The following is a 16,468-nucleotide window of genomic DNA, read 5'->3' as shown; positions in this document are numbered from 1 at the left end:
GTTAGGGGGGAAACACATCCGCATAACGCTGTATATAACTTCACAGAGTTAAAATTTGTTCTGAAAGAAATTACTTTTTTTTAACCTTAAATATCCAAGCATCAAGCTTGTCAATACAAGTTCTAGTTTACATCCATAAACTGAAAGTTTAAAACATTTATTGATTTCGACAGTTTAACATTTTAACATGATCATTTTAAAACAATGATATTCCAGCAAGCACAAGCACCAATAGAACTGGACTAGTGAATCAGAATATATAATATTTATTTATCTATGTTATCTACAAGTAATATCTCTCAATCTACCTACATGTCAGCAATCTGTCCTACTAGCAGTAATGCTATCATGATTGTGCTCATCCAAGAACAATAATGGCAACTATAACTGTAATTCTCATACTAAAGTACAATTTTGACAATGAGAAAATGTATCAGGAAGATAAGAAATTCATTTTGATGGGTCGGCCAATGGCCTCATCGTTTAAATTGTTTGCCAATTGATGAGATTACTCTAAAAGGGATCTGTATTGTTCAGGTGATTTATAGTTGCGGTATTCACTGCACAGCCATTCACTTATATTTTACTTTAAGACATTGTAGTTATCATTGTAGCTATTGTTGTAGTTATCGTTCCTGGTATGTGCCACACTTCACATAGCATTAGAATGCTAGAATGCTAGAATTTCCGGTAACACTTTCTATGAAGACCATATCTATAGCGCATTATGAGCGCATTTATAACAAATTATAATGCACATTATAATTACTTACAACACATTACGACTACACCGATGATGTTTCATGATGCTTTATGTTAACAGTAATGAATAACCATGAATCTAGCTTATAATACTTTATAAATCCAAGGGTATTATGAGTGTTCATGACTGGATATAAACTACAGGCTGCCTGATGGGGCTTACAGTACATTATGATGCATTGTAGATGTGCATTATACAGTGCATTATAGATGCATGCATATGAACTTCACTTTACTTAGAGCACACATTGACGACTTATGATCTCACATGAAACATTATAGCATCGTATGAGCCCTTATGACAGTTTATCATCCAGGTCTGTGCATAGAGGGGTATAGGTACTCATAATGTACTATAAGCCCCATCAGGCAGCCTGTTGTTTATAGCCAGTCATGAGCACTCATGACACCCTTGGATTTATAAAGCATTATAAGCTAGATTCATAGTTATTCATAACTGTCAATATAAAGCTTCATGAAGCATTATGAGTGTAGTCATAATACGTTGTAAGTAATTATAATGTGCATTATAATTTGTTATAAATGCGCTTATAATGTTGGCTTTAAGTAAAGTGTTACCGAATTTCCTACACAGGCCTACTCTAAGAAGCAGCTTTCAAAATGTAGTGTAATCAGAGAAGTTAACATTTGCATGTCTTAGAGTAACAGTGAGCATCATGTCTCATGGAGCATTTGGCCTTAATTATATTGTAATGAAATGAGTAATGAAGAAATATACTCATAACAAAGCAGAAATGCCAATATGACTATAACAAAAGTGCAATTTAGAGGAACACTGTAAAAAAAAAGACACATGTAAAAAGAAATCCGAAACAAAGGAAATCCACAGTAATATTTCTGACTTCCACTAAACTCATAGGGTGACACAAAACAAATTGCTAGAGCAGAAATTAGTTGGAACATTTACACAGATCTCAGTGTCAAATTGAAATAATTGATCTGCATTTGGTAATGTTAACAAATGGCACATCTGTCTATGTACCATGGCAAGAAACAGAGGCACACAAACTCAAGGGTTCTCCACCATATCAAATGGTCGACATGCAAACTTTGGGGAGACAACAAGGCACATGCATGTCATCCACATGCCCATACATCACACATGTATGAGGGAAACACATCAACACTGCTATGCTTCTGAGTATTAGCTAGTGGATTTGCCACTATTAGTGTTTTCCATGAGAGCTGGATTGGCAAATAAAATGGGCACAGCTTTATGATATTGTTACATTGTTATGTAGTCAGATTTGTTTAGTACTGTATATGCAAGGCAAAATGCAAAAAAAGAGGTTTAAATGCAAACCCTTTAAAAACTCAAAGCAATGTATGTTTATTTGTGGATATAACTTAAAAGGTATAAACAGCACCAAGGTTGCATTATGGCCATGCGGAGGGACAGCTGCTTTGGAGGAGCCCGTTGGCTATGACAGACATAATAATCTCACTTGAGTTTTCTCACTTGTGTAGCACCTAAGGGACAGGCCGCTGTCAGTAATGCGTTGGGCATCAAGTAATTAACAAGGCTTTCGCTTTGCGGCTTTACAGATATTACCCTCGCCCATGGTGTAAATCAGAAGCAAGACCCAGGATAATAAAGATGGGGACCATTCATGAAACAAAGCCAGGCAAAGAAGGAGGAGGAGACCACAAAAATAAATAATAGTAACCAATCAACATGGCCGACTGCATTGACAAGGCTTCTTGTATAGAGATTTGGCATCACAGGGAAAGGGGACAGCAAGTTAAGGGGATACCTCCCAAAAAGAAAACAGATCTCTCGCTGGCCACATCACCAAAAGCAGACATGCAATGGATCTCACATGCAAGTTTCATGCCCTATATCTGAAAGTGTTTCCCGATGCACGCATGCAATATCAGTTGCCTTTGTCATCAATCCATTTTATCAGTTAGCAAAAGACTGTTTACCTTTTCCTTGTCACTAGCCTCTCTGGACACAGTAGAACCCTAGAAGGAGGAATTCACAATTTAACTTCATCACTCAGCAGGTACATTTCATCTTGCAGGTGGCACAGAACTTAAACAACGTGGACATCCAGCACTATTTTACACCTAAAGCCCACAGAATCTCTGGTCTTTTTTTCCCTTCTTTACCTTAAGGTCATATTTTTTGTACACAGCTAGGCGGTGGCTGAAGACGTTGCGGGTCACGATCATGTATGTCTCATCACCGTCCACTGTGAGGCGGTACATGCCCAGGAACTGCGGGAGCAGAGTGTTGCCATGGCACTCCACAATGTACTAGAAAGGATGCACACGCGCACACACACACACACACACACACACACACACACACACACACACACACACACACACACACACACACACACACACACACACACACACACACACACAACAAAGCATGACTAATGTCTCCTGAAATTGCACATGGCTGGCAGCCTGGTGGTGGCCTGCAGCAGATTCCCATGGAGCTGTAGGGCTTAAGTCTCACCTGGTGGTACTTCTTGAGGATGTTGTGCATCTCTGCCACGTCTTCGCTGGTGATGATCTTGATGACGTACCTCTTGTCGTAGGACGTGTGGAAGCGAGCGCCGCTGCGGCCCTGAGCGTCGCTGAGGATGGGAGCACTCCGAGTTATGGAGTTCTGCAGCGAGCCAAGGACAGCCAGGAGCCAGGGAGGAGAGGGCACGAGAGGGGCACAGGGAGGAGGACAGGGGACAGGGGAGGAGAGGGCACGAGAGGGGCACAGGGAGGAGGACAGGGGACAGGGGACAGGGGAGGAGAGGACAGCCAGGAGCCAGGGAGGAGAGGGCACGAGAGGGGCACAGGGAGGAGGACAGGGGACAGGGAGGAGCCAGGAAGGAGAGGGCACGAGAGGGGCACAGGGAGGAGGACAGGGGACAGGGAGGAGGACCGGGAGACAGGGAGGAGGACAGGGGACAGGGAGGAGGACCGGGAGACAGGGAGGAGGACAGGGAGGCAGGGGAGGAGGAAGGGAGAGGGGGGAAGGGAGGGACAAGCAGGAGGGCAGGGAAGGAGAGACAAAGGGAGGGGAGGAAAGCAGTGTGGGAGGGAGAGAGGCACAAGGAAAGGGAGGAAAGGACGGAAGGGAGGGAGGGAGGGGAAGAATGAGGGAAGAAAGCATGGAGTGATAAAGATGTGTGTGGGGTGGGGAAAAAAAGATGGAGGTTATGTTAAATTGTGTTTCAACTTGACAGTGAGAACAGATTAGTGTAAATGCCACCGAGTGAGAGCTTCATGAGCTGTGCGGTCGCGGGAGAGCCATTGTCCCACCGCTCCGAAACCCAGATGGATTAAAGGTTACTGCCACCAAGTGCGACAGGACACACTACAGAGGGTGTGCTGAGGGATTCTGGGAAGGGAGCCAAGGCCACCGGACATTTTCTGTTCTTGCATCTGGCAGCGAATTTTGGCAGGGATTTTTTTGTGCGCTGTCCACCTGTACAGCCCAAACAGAGGCAAGAGGGTTCTAATGTCGCGCACATTAACTATAAGAGCTGACAGTAATGCTATTATGAAAGACAAGACATAATCTGTCCTATTTTTGGATAAGCTGTAAAGGCAATATTTATGCTTCACCCTTGTGGGACTGGTGCCAGGTGTCGCTCGCTCTCTCATAAAAAAGAACTGGAAAAAAAGAGAGAAAAAGATAGGGGGAGGGAAAAAAGAGGGAAAAACGCAGTGCAAGACAGTGAGGCCAGCCATGGCTTCTCTGGGCGCAGCGGTTACCGTGGCAGCCTGCACTCCTCTTTAAGGAGCCTCGGAGCTTAGCTGATAAACGACAAGCTGACACTCCTTTTTCTCTGAGGCTCAGGCTGATGAAAGCTCCTCTGCCTCAAGGCTGCGGCTTCTGCTTGCCTTTCATTTGGAAGAACTTGCGTGGATGTGATGTGTGTGAGAGGGAGAGGGAAGAGTATGTGAAAAAGAATGCTCCTCATCATAGTATTTTTCATGTCTATGTTCCTTTGATGTTGGGTGAAAAGTTTGTGTCTGGAAGTGTTTGTGAGCAGGTTTGTCTCTGTGTGTGTGTGTGTGTGTGTGTGTGTGTGTGTGTGTGTGTGTGTGTGTGTGTGTGTGTGTGTGTGTGTGTGTGTGTGCCTGCATGTCTGAGGGTGACACAGAGGCAGAGAAGAAATGTGCCTTGTGTGCGATTGCTTCATTATTTTTTCAGCTACCTTTGATTAAAAAAAAATGTGACTGACTGTTAAATTGTATGCATGTCTATTTCAGCATACGTTAATGTGTATGTATGAGTATGTGGTGGAAGGAGAAAGTAGGGTGGGGGCTTTGTTGTCTTCTTCTTTTCTTTTTTTTAAAGAGATGTAGCAATTTTTATTAGGTACAGGCAGAGCTGCATAAAGCTTACCTGATACTCTTGGTCGTCGATTGAGAATCTCTCCCTGAGATTGCGGAAAACAAGGGGACAATACTCCTTGAATTTAAAATGGCTTGGCATATTTTCCCTGTGGATTGAAGACATGATGAAAAAGAAGGCCATTAATACTTGCAGAAACATGCAGTTTGAATACCAAAAGCAAAAGCAAATTGCAAGCTGATATTAATGGAAATTCAACAGCGCTCGTAACACTTGCCTCATACAATAGACTTATTACCATGTGGAAATGCCCATGGCTCTTGCAATTTAGAAGACACTACACAGGCCAATTTGTCAATCTGGGGTTGCCAGCTTCTCATTACTGTGTTCCTTTGAAGACACACATTGTACTCATTTACTATTTTAAGCTTAACCCTATTGGGATAGCATGTTGTTCACCCTGCACAGGGCACGCTAAACTGAAGCGGTATTGAACTGAATGAATGAATGAACAAATAAACAAATAAATAAGTAAGTAAATAAATGATTCAAGTATTCCATTGAATCACAGTGTTTCCCATACATTGAGGAAACTATGGCGCACCACCATAGTTTAAATTTGGCCACCATAGTTTCCGAAAATGTTTTTAAAAAATTAAAACGATTTCCGTTTTTTTTAAAAGCATTTTCCTCCTGGAGTAAATACATCCTGTAGAGGAAACCATGAGTGCTTGAAAGACAGAGGGATCAAAAGCCTAGTCAAGTTGATGTAGTTAACTTGGGTTTGGGATCAATAAAAAACCTCCAGAGAAGGGACAGTTGGGATGAGTTTACTGACACTCCCCAGGCTTTGTTTTACAGTTGTATGATAATGAGTTAGGCGACAGGCCTTCATTGACACAGCAGAGGAGACATCGGGCTGCATATAGAAATGAATGTGCAATGACTGTGAATATAGACATAACTGTGTAATATGTTGTTCAGCCCTTTTACAGGGAGGAATTTTGAAAAACTGGCCCTGTGACCAGCACCCCTCATGTAGAATGTGTTTGCCTATGTGTGTGAGGAAAAAGGCATAGCCTACTCTCTTAGACCCTTTTTGTCTGTGCGTTAACAATTTCACAGTGCACCTTAATTCTTATCTGTGCTCCTATTTTGTTTTTTTTGTTTTTTTCATTGCACAGACCCCTGCATGAGGGACAAATGAAAAGTGTGTTGCAAACAGAAATGATTCACTGTACTGCATTTTCTTATACTGTAAATGACAATGTACTACTATACATGCCATGGGTAAAATCTTATGTAATTACTAATTTCTCAAAACATAAATGGCTGAAATGTAGGCCTATAGTTTCTCCATGCGCCAATGTCACACTTTACTCATTGTTTGCCGTTTTGCATTTACGCAGCGTCATGAATTTCCACGCCAGGAAAAGCTGATGAAGAGCAAGTCTCACTTGTTGAAGAGGTGGTTGTCCACCTTGATCTTCGAGTTGGCTTTGAAGTCATCAGGCATCAGCATGACGGGGATCTGGATGTGGCTGAGCTCATTTATCTGCAGAGAACATTGTTACACTTTAATTTACTGTCCTGTTACACTTCATTGTGCTGTCTTGTTACAGTGTAACAAAGGATGTTACAGCATGTAACATGTACTTACATTGTACCTTTAGCCCGTTAAGACACAGCGTTACATTTGCTGTTACCAGAATGGCAATTACCAAGTCGTAGTCCATTACTAAAGGCCCTGTCTTATGTCATAGCAGTGAAGTACTATGGTACTTAACGTTTCAGTTACACAGTAATGTAGTACTATAAACTTGTACTCTGTAAACTTTTTAAAGACTATTACAGCATGCATTATGGGCCTACGTTGGGGTTAAGGTTGGGGATGTACAGTGTGAGTACATAACATTACATGTTCATACACTAAAATACACTTACATTTCCACCTTACAGTGTTACCAAGCAGAACACAACCAATATGCTGACCAGTCACTGTCCACTCACAATGACAAAAGCTTTTCACAGTATCACACTAGTCCACATCTTTCTGTCCCATCTCCCCCTAATGATAATAGATCCAGCTTGATAAACAGTTGTGCACTCATTAAATAAAATGCTAAAATGTGCACTGTGTGAAATATCCCTTTTCTGTCTTCACAATTGCCAAAGCTGAGGAGTCATAATATGATACTCATTGCTGTTGTGAGCTTATCACGTCACAGCAGATGAAAAATGAGAACTTCTGAACCATGTATCTTCCTGAGTAGATACAGCATGTAGTTAGAGTGAGGGCATGGAGGATGAAAAGCATGTCAATGTTTATCGTGTACAATTTAAAGCCAAAAGAAATACATTACACTGATAGCGGTGCACTAAATATATATGAATGAGGGACTTGGGTATCGATAATGAACACCCTGAAATTACACATTGTATTGTAAGTTGGAGGCAGCCGGAGAGAAGAACGGTCGCAAAATCTGGAGCTTCTGAGCTGCAGCAATCTGTGTGTGTGTGTGTGTGTGTGTGTGTGTGTGTGTGTGTGTGTGTGTGTGTGTGTGTGTGTGTGTGTGTGTGTGTGTGTGTGTGTGTGTGTGTGTGTGTGTGTGTGTGTGTGTGCACGTCCACTGATTTAAGACATGTGGATGAAAGACCAGACTATATATCCTGCAGGACATGAAGTCACCTCAGCTTATGACACAAAAAGCAAGATTCGTTTCAGGGCATTTGAGAACAAAAGCTAAAAATGGGGACAAGGAGGTAGGCCTAGTCATCGAGTGAAAAATGAAAATCGTAAGAAAGTAGACAAGACTAGAAAAGACAAGACTATCCGTCTGTACACAGAGCAGCTTGAACAAATACACATAGAGTCCACTGAAAGCTCACATATTTTTCAATGAAAATTCACAGTATATATACCCTACATACAGTGGTGCGTGTGTATATAGCTACAATCTAGTTCTCCCAGTGTATTGTGCATCCTGTGCAGGGAAGCACTGCAAGACAGCATCTGCTGGGGTCCTTAATATAGCGCATGCACTCAAGTCTCAGCGATGCCACAGGTTTAGCCCTCATGCTCAACAGTTATTTCCTGTCATAACGGCTCAACCGACTTAGCCTCTGAATATATTAAGGGGGATGACAAAATGCTGCTTTTCAACGAAGCAGGCGGCTAAGACTTACTGACAGCAGCACACTGAGGGTTGCACCGTTAGCCTCGGGGCCTAAAAGGCTCATCTATTTTCATCCAATATTTGAACACGCAGGCGAAAAAAAAGCAAAGACACAGCCAACACAATGCCAAGGATCGATGAGATAAAGTCCTCAGTGGTCAGGCGATATAGAAACACCTTGCGTTTTTTTTTTTAAGTGCATTGCTTGCTTGCTACAGTGCAACACCACCTAAAATGTCCCCTTCAGGTGGAGAGCTGAATCTGGTAATACAGCACAGACAGGACTGATATTTGTTTGGCTCCCGTGGGAGTCCATCTGAATGACCTCTGAAAAGGGTGACTGCTCGATTCAGTCCATCTGGCACGCAGGAACACGCAAGGCAAGGCAAGGGGAGAAAGCAGCTCATATCACTGCCAGTGAGTCTTGTGTCCAACCTGCTCCTGCAACTTACAGTATTCACCATCCACTTCATATACACACACATCCACATACGCACACAAACATACACACTCTCTTACACATACAAACACACACGCATGCACGTACACCCACATTACGTACTTGTACACTCACATACGCACTCACACACGCACATTGTCCGTACTATGTGCTATTTCTGCCTCCTTCCTGTCGCCTCCATCTGTCTGCGGCATCAGGGGGGTTCGCGCTCATCTGTGAAGTCAACACTGCAGCAGGCCTGGTCCTCATGACAGACCTATGGTGTTACTGAAGGGCAATGGCTATTTTCAACATCTTAATATCAGGACTACTTATTGACTTTTACAAACATATAATAGTGGATCTTAAGGACCAAAGTCTCTGGGCTTTCCGGAGTACCTCCAGAGGAATCATAGATTAGATCACTCTAAACCAATAACCCAAATTCCCATGTTCCCATCAAATTCTGCATAGGGAGTAATTACAGAAGGTCATGAGAATATTTAACTGAACTTAATTAAAGCATAATTGATCAAATGTCCAAAAGTATTCCACTCATTATGATGTTATAATGTTTACGATGTTTGTACGATGATTATTGCTATGTTTTTCTGAACCAGGAATGAGAGATAAACGCTATCATGATTGTGATAATAATGGAGCACACCAACAATTGCAAGTCATTGTCATTGCTAGCTTTTTTTCTTTACAGCTAAATAAACATTTACTGTACAGTTACTTTCCTAATTATCTGTTGGTCGGTCCATTACGTAATTAATTAGCCTCATAACAAACAAACAAAAACAGTGCAGCAACTTCACAATTTACATTTTTGGAACGAGACAGTCGGTCTTTCCCTTCCTCATCTCCCTCCAACAAGACTCAGATTTATCTCTCTGGCAGAATACCTCCACTGCATCAGTCCAGTCAGCCACGTCAGCTTTCCTCTCCTCTTGGTCTATCCTCAACAGAGCAGAAGGTATTTGGGAAGGTATTTACTGCGTTTGTTTAAGGCCATCTATCACTGCTTGTCATGGTCATTCTTCTACTCCTGCAACTAGGGATGCACCGATACCACTTTTTTAAAAACCGATACAAGTACGAGTACATTAATGTGTGTACTTGCCGATACAGAGTACCGATACCGATACCTTTTACCAAAATACAATGAAAATAAATGCATGGCTTTTTTTCCACCTGTGATATTTTTTATTGTCCATTTCCATGTAGTTATATCCCCGAAACGCGGAGCGTCGGGGATGTAATGGTTTTGCGTGCGCCGCCGCCGCGTCCGCGTCCGCGTCCGCGTCCGCGTCCGCGTCCGCGTCCGCGTCCGCGTCCGCCGCGTAAGGTCTTTCGTGTTAACGCGATAACTTTTGAACGGATGTTTGGATTTGTCCCAGATTTTTTGGGTGAATGCTCCAGGACAGGTTCATGAACTGATTCGAGTTTGGAGGTCAACACTTTCAAAATGGCTGAATTCAAGATGGCCGAATTTTTGTTTGGTCCATAACTTCTGACCGGGTGGATGGATTTGTCCCAGATTTGGTGTGTGAATGCTCTAGGGTAGGTTCATGAACTGAGTCGAGTTGGGAGGTCAACACTTTCAAGATGGCTGAATTCAAGATGGCCGAATTTTTGTTTGGTCCATAACTTCTGACCTGGTGGATGGATTTGTCCCAGATTTGGTGTGTGAATGCTCTAGGGTAGGTTCATGAACTGATTCGAGTTTGGAGGTCAACACTTTCAAGATGGCTGAATTCAAGATGGCCGAATTATTGTTTGGCCCATAACTACTGACCGGTTGGATGGATTTGTCCCAGATTTTGTGTGTGAATGCTCTAGGGTAGGTTCATGAACTGATTCGAGTTTGGAAGACAACACTTTCAAAATGGCGGAATTTTCATTTGGCACATAACTTCTGACTGGGTGGATTGATTTGCCCGGTAACACATTATTTTAATGGTTCACCATTTCAGTGAATCTACCATATTAGGTACAGTGTAATAACCAATGTAACAATATTTAATACCATTTAATACTAGTGTAATACCAGTGTAACAATATGCAATATCAGGTACAGTGTAGTAACGAGTGTAACAGTATGCAATACCATGTAATATAGTGTAATACCAGTGTAACAATATGCAATACCATGTAATACCACTTACGCACAAACACATGATGTAAGTAAAAAAATTACATTGTATTAAATATTGTTACACTGGTTATTACACTGTACCTAATGTGGTATATCCACTGAACCATTAAAACAGTATTACCATTTGCCCCATTTTTTGCTTCATTTTCACAATAGTCGTTTGGTTTTAAGCCTATGCGCGTCATGTCACGTCTGTATATACGTTTACGAAATGGTGGACGGGAGTGGTAGGAATGATGGGGGACTGGAAGCGTCGCGTTTCGGGGATATACCTTAAGCAGTCGAAGGCGACTGCACAGGCAGTCTAGTTTTAAATGTTAGTAAATGTATGAGATGGCACTTTTTTCCATGCTGATTTCAAGTCCACAGAACATGACAAGATTTTGCATTGTTTTGAGTAATAGTAGTATTCGTAGCTGGTATCGGCAAGTACTTGACGAGTACTAGTACGAGTATAATGAGCAGTATCGGGAGCCGATACCATCCTTAACGTAACCTCACCCCCGCCCCCCATGCCTCATTCTGGTAAATGTCCAAGAAATTGCTCTGAGGATACCACTGCTTGAAATCCTCCAGAGGTTTTGTACTACTCTCTGTATGTAAGGATGTCATCTTTTCGATCCTGTACTTGTAACCAAGCCTTAGCCCACACACACAGCCCAAAACGGATGCACAGTCACCCCTTGCTTATCTCATTTACGAACAGCGGAGAGGGGGATCATTTCCAATTTCCTATTCCCTATTGCCTCTTCACTCAAGAGGATTAGCTGCTCCCCACGGCATATTTTACAAGCTTTTTTGTAACATCTATCTCTGGCACATGGTAGTAGCACAAAACAACCTAATGCAATACACACACACACCACCACCACCACCACCACACTAAATGGATTAGAGACAACACACTCTCCAACCAACCTCACATTAACAGTGTTAGTGTTTTTGTTGGTGCTGTATCGGTCTGTGAATTTCCAACCATGCCCGAGCCATGTCGAAAATGCCCACCAGGGGGTATACAGCATTAACACAAAATAATAATATACAGGGGACATGTCCATAGTTGGAGGGGGGAGGGCTTTGGCAGGGCTGGCAATGGTATTGCTTTGTGGGTAGTGGAACAGGTGTACTGTACAGGCCATTGGGTATCATTCTCCATCCCCCAGACAGGACAGGAGGGTGGGAGTTTAAACAGATAAAAAGGGTGATTAAGTTTACTGCCCCCACATTATGAAGCTCTGCAAGGCTCCATAATGATGAGGAGTGAGCGAGCTTCTTTTTTTTCCCCACCAGACAAGCGAAGTGCAGGCAGCGCGTACTGTGTAGATTATGTGAGGTTATCCTCAATGATAAATGGCTGCGAACGAACGAAGGCGGGGGTAGATGGGGCAGGGGCTGGATATGATTTGCAACTGCGTCCATGTACGAATGATTTAAGAACTACCACCAAAAGCACTGCTGTGCATTTTTCGGTGGCTCGCCACGGTCGATATCAGTGGTGGTCCCCACTGAGGGCCCGATGAAGCTGGTCAGGTGTGTGGTGGGAGGGCGGGAGTGAGTGACCATGAAGAGATTGATGAGAGGGGTGTGAGACTCGGACAGACATGTCCCACTAATTTAGGTGGCACTGAGCGGTCTGTCACTGCCACTGTCAGATCACCTACTTCAAGGATTTCTATTCGCACAGTACTGTGCATATCTCTTACGGTAGGGACACATAGCAGGCGAAGCGGGCGAAGCAAAGAGAGGCGAAATTCATTGACAGCTCAACCGTCATCAGGTCGTTGTGGCGAATCAAATGGAATGGAATGTTGTTGATTTGATTGGACTGCCGCAGGCGAATTCGCTCCTCATTTGCATAACATTAAACTTTGTTCAATGATTTCGCTTCGCTTCGCTCCTGTTTGCTTGCCTTCGCCTCTCTCATAGGAATGAATGGCGAAGTTCGCTTCGCTTGGCCAAAATCACATCTATGTGTCCCTACCGTTAGCCAGGCCGTGTGCTTCTAGTGACGCAACACCTCCAGCGTAGCTACTAGTCAGGTCAAGAGCAATGCAAGAACTTTCTGAGCTTCCGAAAAATCGGGGGGAACTCACACTTTGTCGGGAAGCAAACAACCATTGGCAAACCAAGGGAGGCAGGTCAACCATGCCATTTTGGAAATGTTAATTGGTATGCTCTTGGTCAGACCAAGTCTCGAAGAGATTTGAAAGTCGAAGACAATCAGGCTACATATCTCTGACTACAACAGATGCTCTGGGCCTTCAGTACATACACCGAGCCCTGTGGCAGTGCTGTGCAGTGTGTGCCTGACAGCTGAGTCACTTGTTGGGTCTTTAATTGGGAACAGAGGTTAACAGGTTGGAGCACATTATACAACCCACTTGACGCACCCCTCTCCGGCACAGCTTGAGCTGCCCACAGATAGCAATAAAACACAAAACACATAAAGTCGTCTTACTGCAGCTTTAATGCTTTGTCTTTCGCTCTTTCATTCGCACACACACACACACACACACACACACACACACACACACACACACACACACACACACACACACACACACACACACACACACACACACACAGTGCTATTAAGCTCTTACTCTGCAATAAAAATATCCCCATAACGATTTATCTAATATACAACATCCCATTCATGTCTCTGTAATGTGTTGAAATAAAACTGAAATAATGCATTAAAATGCTTTTGACAACTAACTGGTGACAATACGTCATGCGTAATCATCTAATGGCGCATCATCACCCATAATAAAGATTTGACTAAAAGGCAAGCTCAAGCGGGCAGCATTAAAGGGACAGTTGCCAACATCAACTAACTCATATTTTGGCTTCAGAGGGGCTATGGACCATGAATATTTAATTAACAGTGCCACGGAGCCAGCCAGTATTTGTCATGCTTGGTCATTTGGGTCAGCTGTATTAAAAACAGTCACCATAAATGGACTGTGCTCATCTATGTTGTTTGTTTGGTGACATTAATGGGCCAGAGTACCCCCATAATGTGCACCTTTCCACCGGTGGAACACTGTGTTAACGTCACTAGCATAGTATTACACTAGCCTGCTACGACATTACACAGCCTTTAGCAATGCATTATGGAATGGACATTCCCATTATTGCAACAGTGTAACAGGGTCAGTGTATTAACACATTGTCATTTATATAATAAATAAAACTGCTTGGAAAAATAATCCAATAAGCAATGCCACTTCCCACTTGCCTCAAAATGAAACTGTTTCAAGTTTCACACATTTCTCATGACATTATCTGAAGTGACATTAGGATATCTGCGCTAGAACTGGGTTAGCTGAAGTCCCATTGTGATAGCTGTGCTACAACTGTGTTAGCTGGCCATTACTGCATGAGAGGATGAATCAGAACCTATGGCCCCACCTCCTTCTGGCTGTCTAAAGCAGGGCCTGCCATCTCTGATTATGTCACAGAGGAGAGGCGAGCTGGACTCACACACAAACACGCACACACAAACACACACACGCACACGCACACGCACGCACACGCACACACATGCACACGCACACAAACACACGCACACAAACACACACAAACACGCACACACAGACGCACAAACACTCCATAGCCCACAGGGAGCAGTTTTCAAGCCGCAGCTGCTTAGGCTGAGACAGAAGAGAACAATCCAGGGTCAACCTTTTCTCTCGCTGCTCCTCTCTACCGCACAGGGACCTCTTCATTACCACAAAACATTTTCATATTCCGCCTCGTGGACGACATTTATGTAATCAATGCAGACAGACCAAATGAAATGAGTCAGCAGCACTTCATGTTAGGGCTGCACGATTATGGAAAAAAAAAAATCATTATCACGATTACTTTGGTCAAAATCGTCATCGCGATTATTAATCACGATTATTGATTTTTTTGCAGATTTTTTTTGAAAATTATAACAAGATGAAATATAACCAAGAATGAATTATATACGGGATGAGCAAAATAAAATGAATTGTAATAATTACCGGTATGTAAAGGCAATAGCATAAAACTTACACGTAGGTGGACAGATTACTGGGCAGAAACACCAGCCTGTCAGTATGTTCTGGCTTCAAGGACGCTCTCAAAGGTAGGTCACTATTGCCACGATTAAAATCACGACTTCGATATCACGATTTTCGATTATTTTCGATTAATTGTGCAGCCCTACTTCATGTCATAGGAATAGCTGCCTTTCAAATCAGTCTCCATTATAAGCACTGTATTCTTTTACCTCCATGCATGATGACGCCCCATACATAATCTTTGCCTGTGCCGGCACATATCAATATGAATTAAATGTTTTTTTTTTCATGCATCCCATGCATCAGGTGGGTCTACATCATCTTCACCCTAGTGAGTCAGTGCACGAAGTCAAATGCTGGTTGCATGTTTTCTGCATGGCTTGATTAATGGTCATGTGCTACTTCTTTTTCATGGCAAAACCAGAGTTATGTAACCACACACACACACACACACACACACACACACACACACACACACACACACACACACACACAGACAATGTGGTTCGAATAAAGCCATCGAAGACACGAAGGAGGCAGGCTGAAAAGACACACAGACACACACACAGACACACACACAGACACAAACTGTACGCAGTGTGCCACCATCTGAGCAGGGTGGCATCCTCAGCAGCCATCAGTGGTGGTGAGCTGAGCAGGGCGAGCTGAGCTGCCTGTGCCTCTGCACCTGCTGCCCATATGGATCAGCCTGCCGCGCTGTCTCCCACGGGCTACGCGTGTCGTCAAAACAAACAGAAGGAAATCTCAACACTGATGCCCGCCACATGCAGCCATGTACTACTGCCACACATAGGCATTTCTGTGGGGGGTTGGTTGGTTGGTTGGTTGGTTTTTTTAACAAATTGAAAGATTTGTTCTCAGAAAGGGGGGATGTATGGTATTAGTTAGCCAACACTATACAATGCCGTTTGAGGTTATATTGAGTCTTGTGAGCCTCCAGTGTCATGCTACAGCACACAGCTACTTGCAAGAGAGAAACTGTTGTGTGCTTCAACAGGTTTTTCCATTGTCTACAGGAGGAGCTGTCTGGGCCCAACACTGGCCAATTGAAAAGCCCAGTTCCTTTTTTGGTGGGATGCAGAAGCCTACTCGACTCACAAAAGCTGTACTCTATCTGGGAAGCACAAAAGGAAAGCTCTGCTGACACTTTAGCCACTCTATCAGTGTTGTTGCCAAGATGTCAGGTGCACTAGTCCTGTGCTGTCCCAGCCTAGTGCTTCCTGAATTCCTGCCAACCAACCCACAGCTTTTTCCGAAGCATCTGAATCTGCTGCCTGCGTACTATATTTTCAGCTCAGTTATCCCCAGGTGATAACCTAGTCAATTCAACATATTGTAATTCTACTGCCTCATGTTCTAACGTAAAACATAAAAGGATAAAATATCTGGCAAATCATCAAACAATCCAACAAGAAATAACATGGTCTTTTTTGTAAAACTCCGCTCCAAAAACCTGTGTGGCTATAATCTGACTCAATTGTATATCGTGCACTGTCCCTGCTAAATAAACAATAAATGAAA

At 43.2% G+C, this 16,468-nt stretch overlaps 1 protein-coding gene across 2 annotated transcripts in view; it reads right to left on the bottom strand.

Moving 5' to 3' along the window:
- Window positions 1-16,468, bottom strand: part of pip4k2ab (phosphatidylinositol-5-phosphate 4-kinase, type II, alpha b) — a 29,257-nt gene that overhangs the window by 7,778 nt on the left and 5,011 nt on the right. For both annotated transcript variants that reach the window (XM_063219086.1, XM_063219087.1), the window contains exons 2-6: window positions 6,556-6,653; window positions 5,150-5,246; window positions 3,254-3,406; window positions 2,896-3,042; window positions 2,710-2,748 (exon numbers count right to left, since the gene is read on the bottom strand). In XM_063219086.1, coding sequence (XP_063075156.1) covers window positions 2,710-2,748; window positions 2,896-3,042; window positions 3,254-3,406; window positions 5,150-5,246; window positions 6,556-6,653 — 534 coding nt within the window. The remainder of the gene's footprint in view (window positions 1-2,709; window positions 2,749-2,895; window positions 3,043-3,253; window positions 3,407-5,149; window positions 5,247-6,555; window positions 6,654-16,468) is intronic.

Source organism: Engraulis encrasicolus, chromosome 16, assembly GCF_034702125.1.
Source record: "Engraulis encrasicolus isolate BLACKSEA-1 chromosome 16, IST_EnEncr_1.0, whole genome shotgun sequence".
NCBI classification, from domain to species: Eukaryota; Metazoa; Chordata; class Actinopteri; order Clupeiformes; family Engraulidae; genus Engraulis; species Engraulis encrasicolus.
The sequence above is the reverse complement of the archived record's forward strand: the minus strand, read 5'-3'. Positions and strand labels throughout refer to the sequence as shown.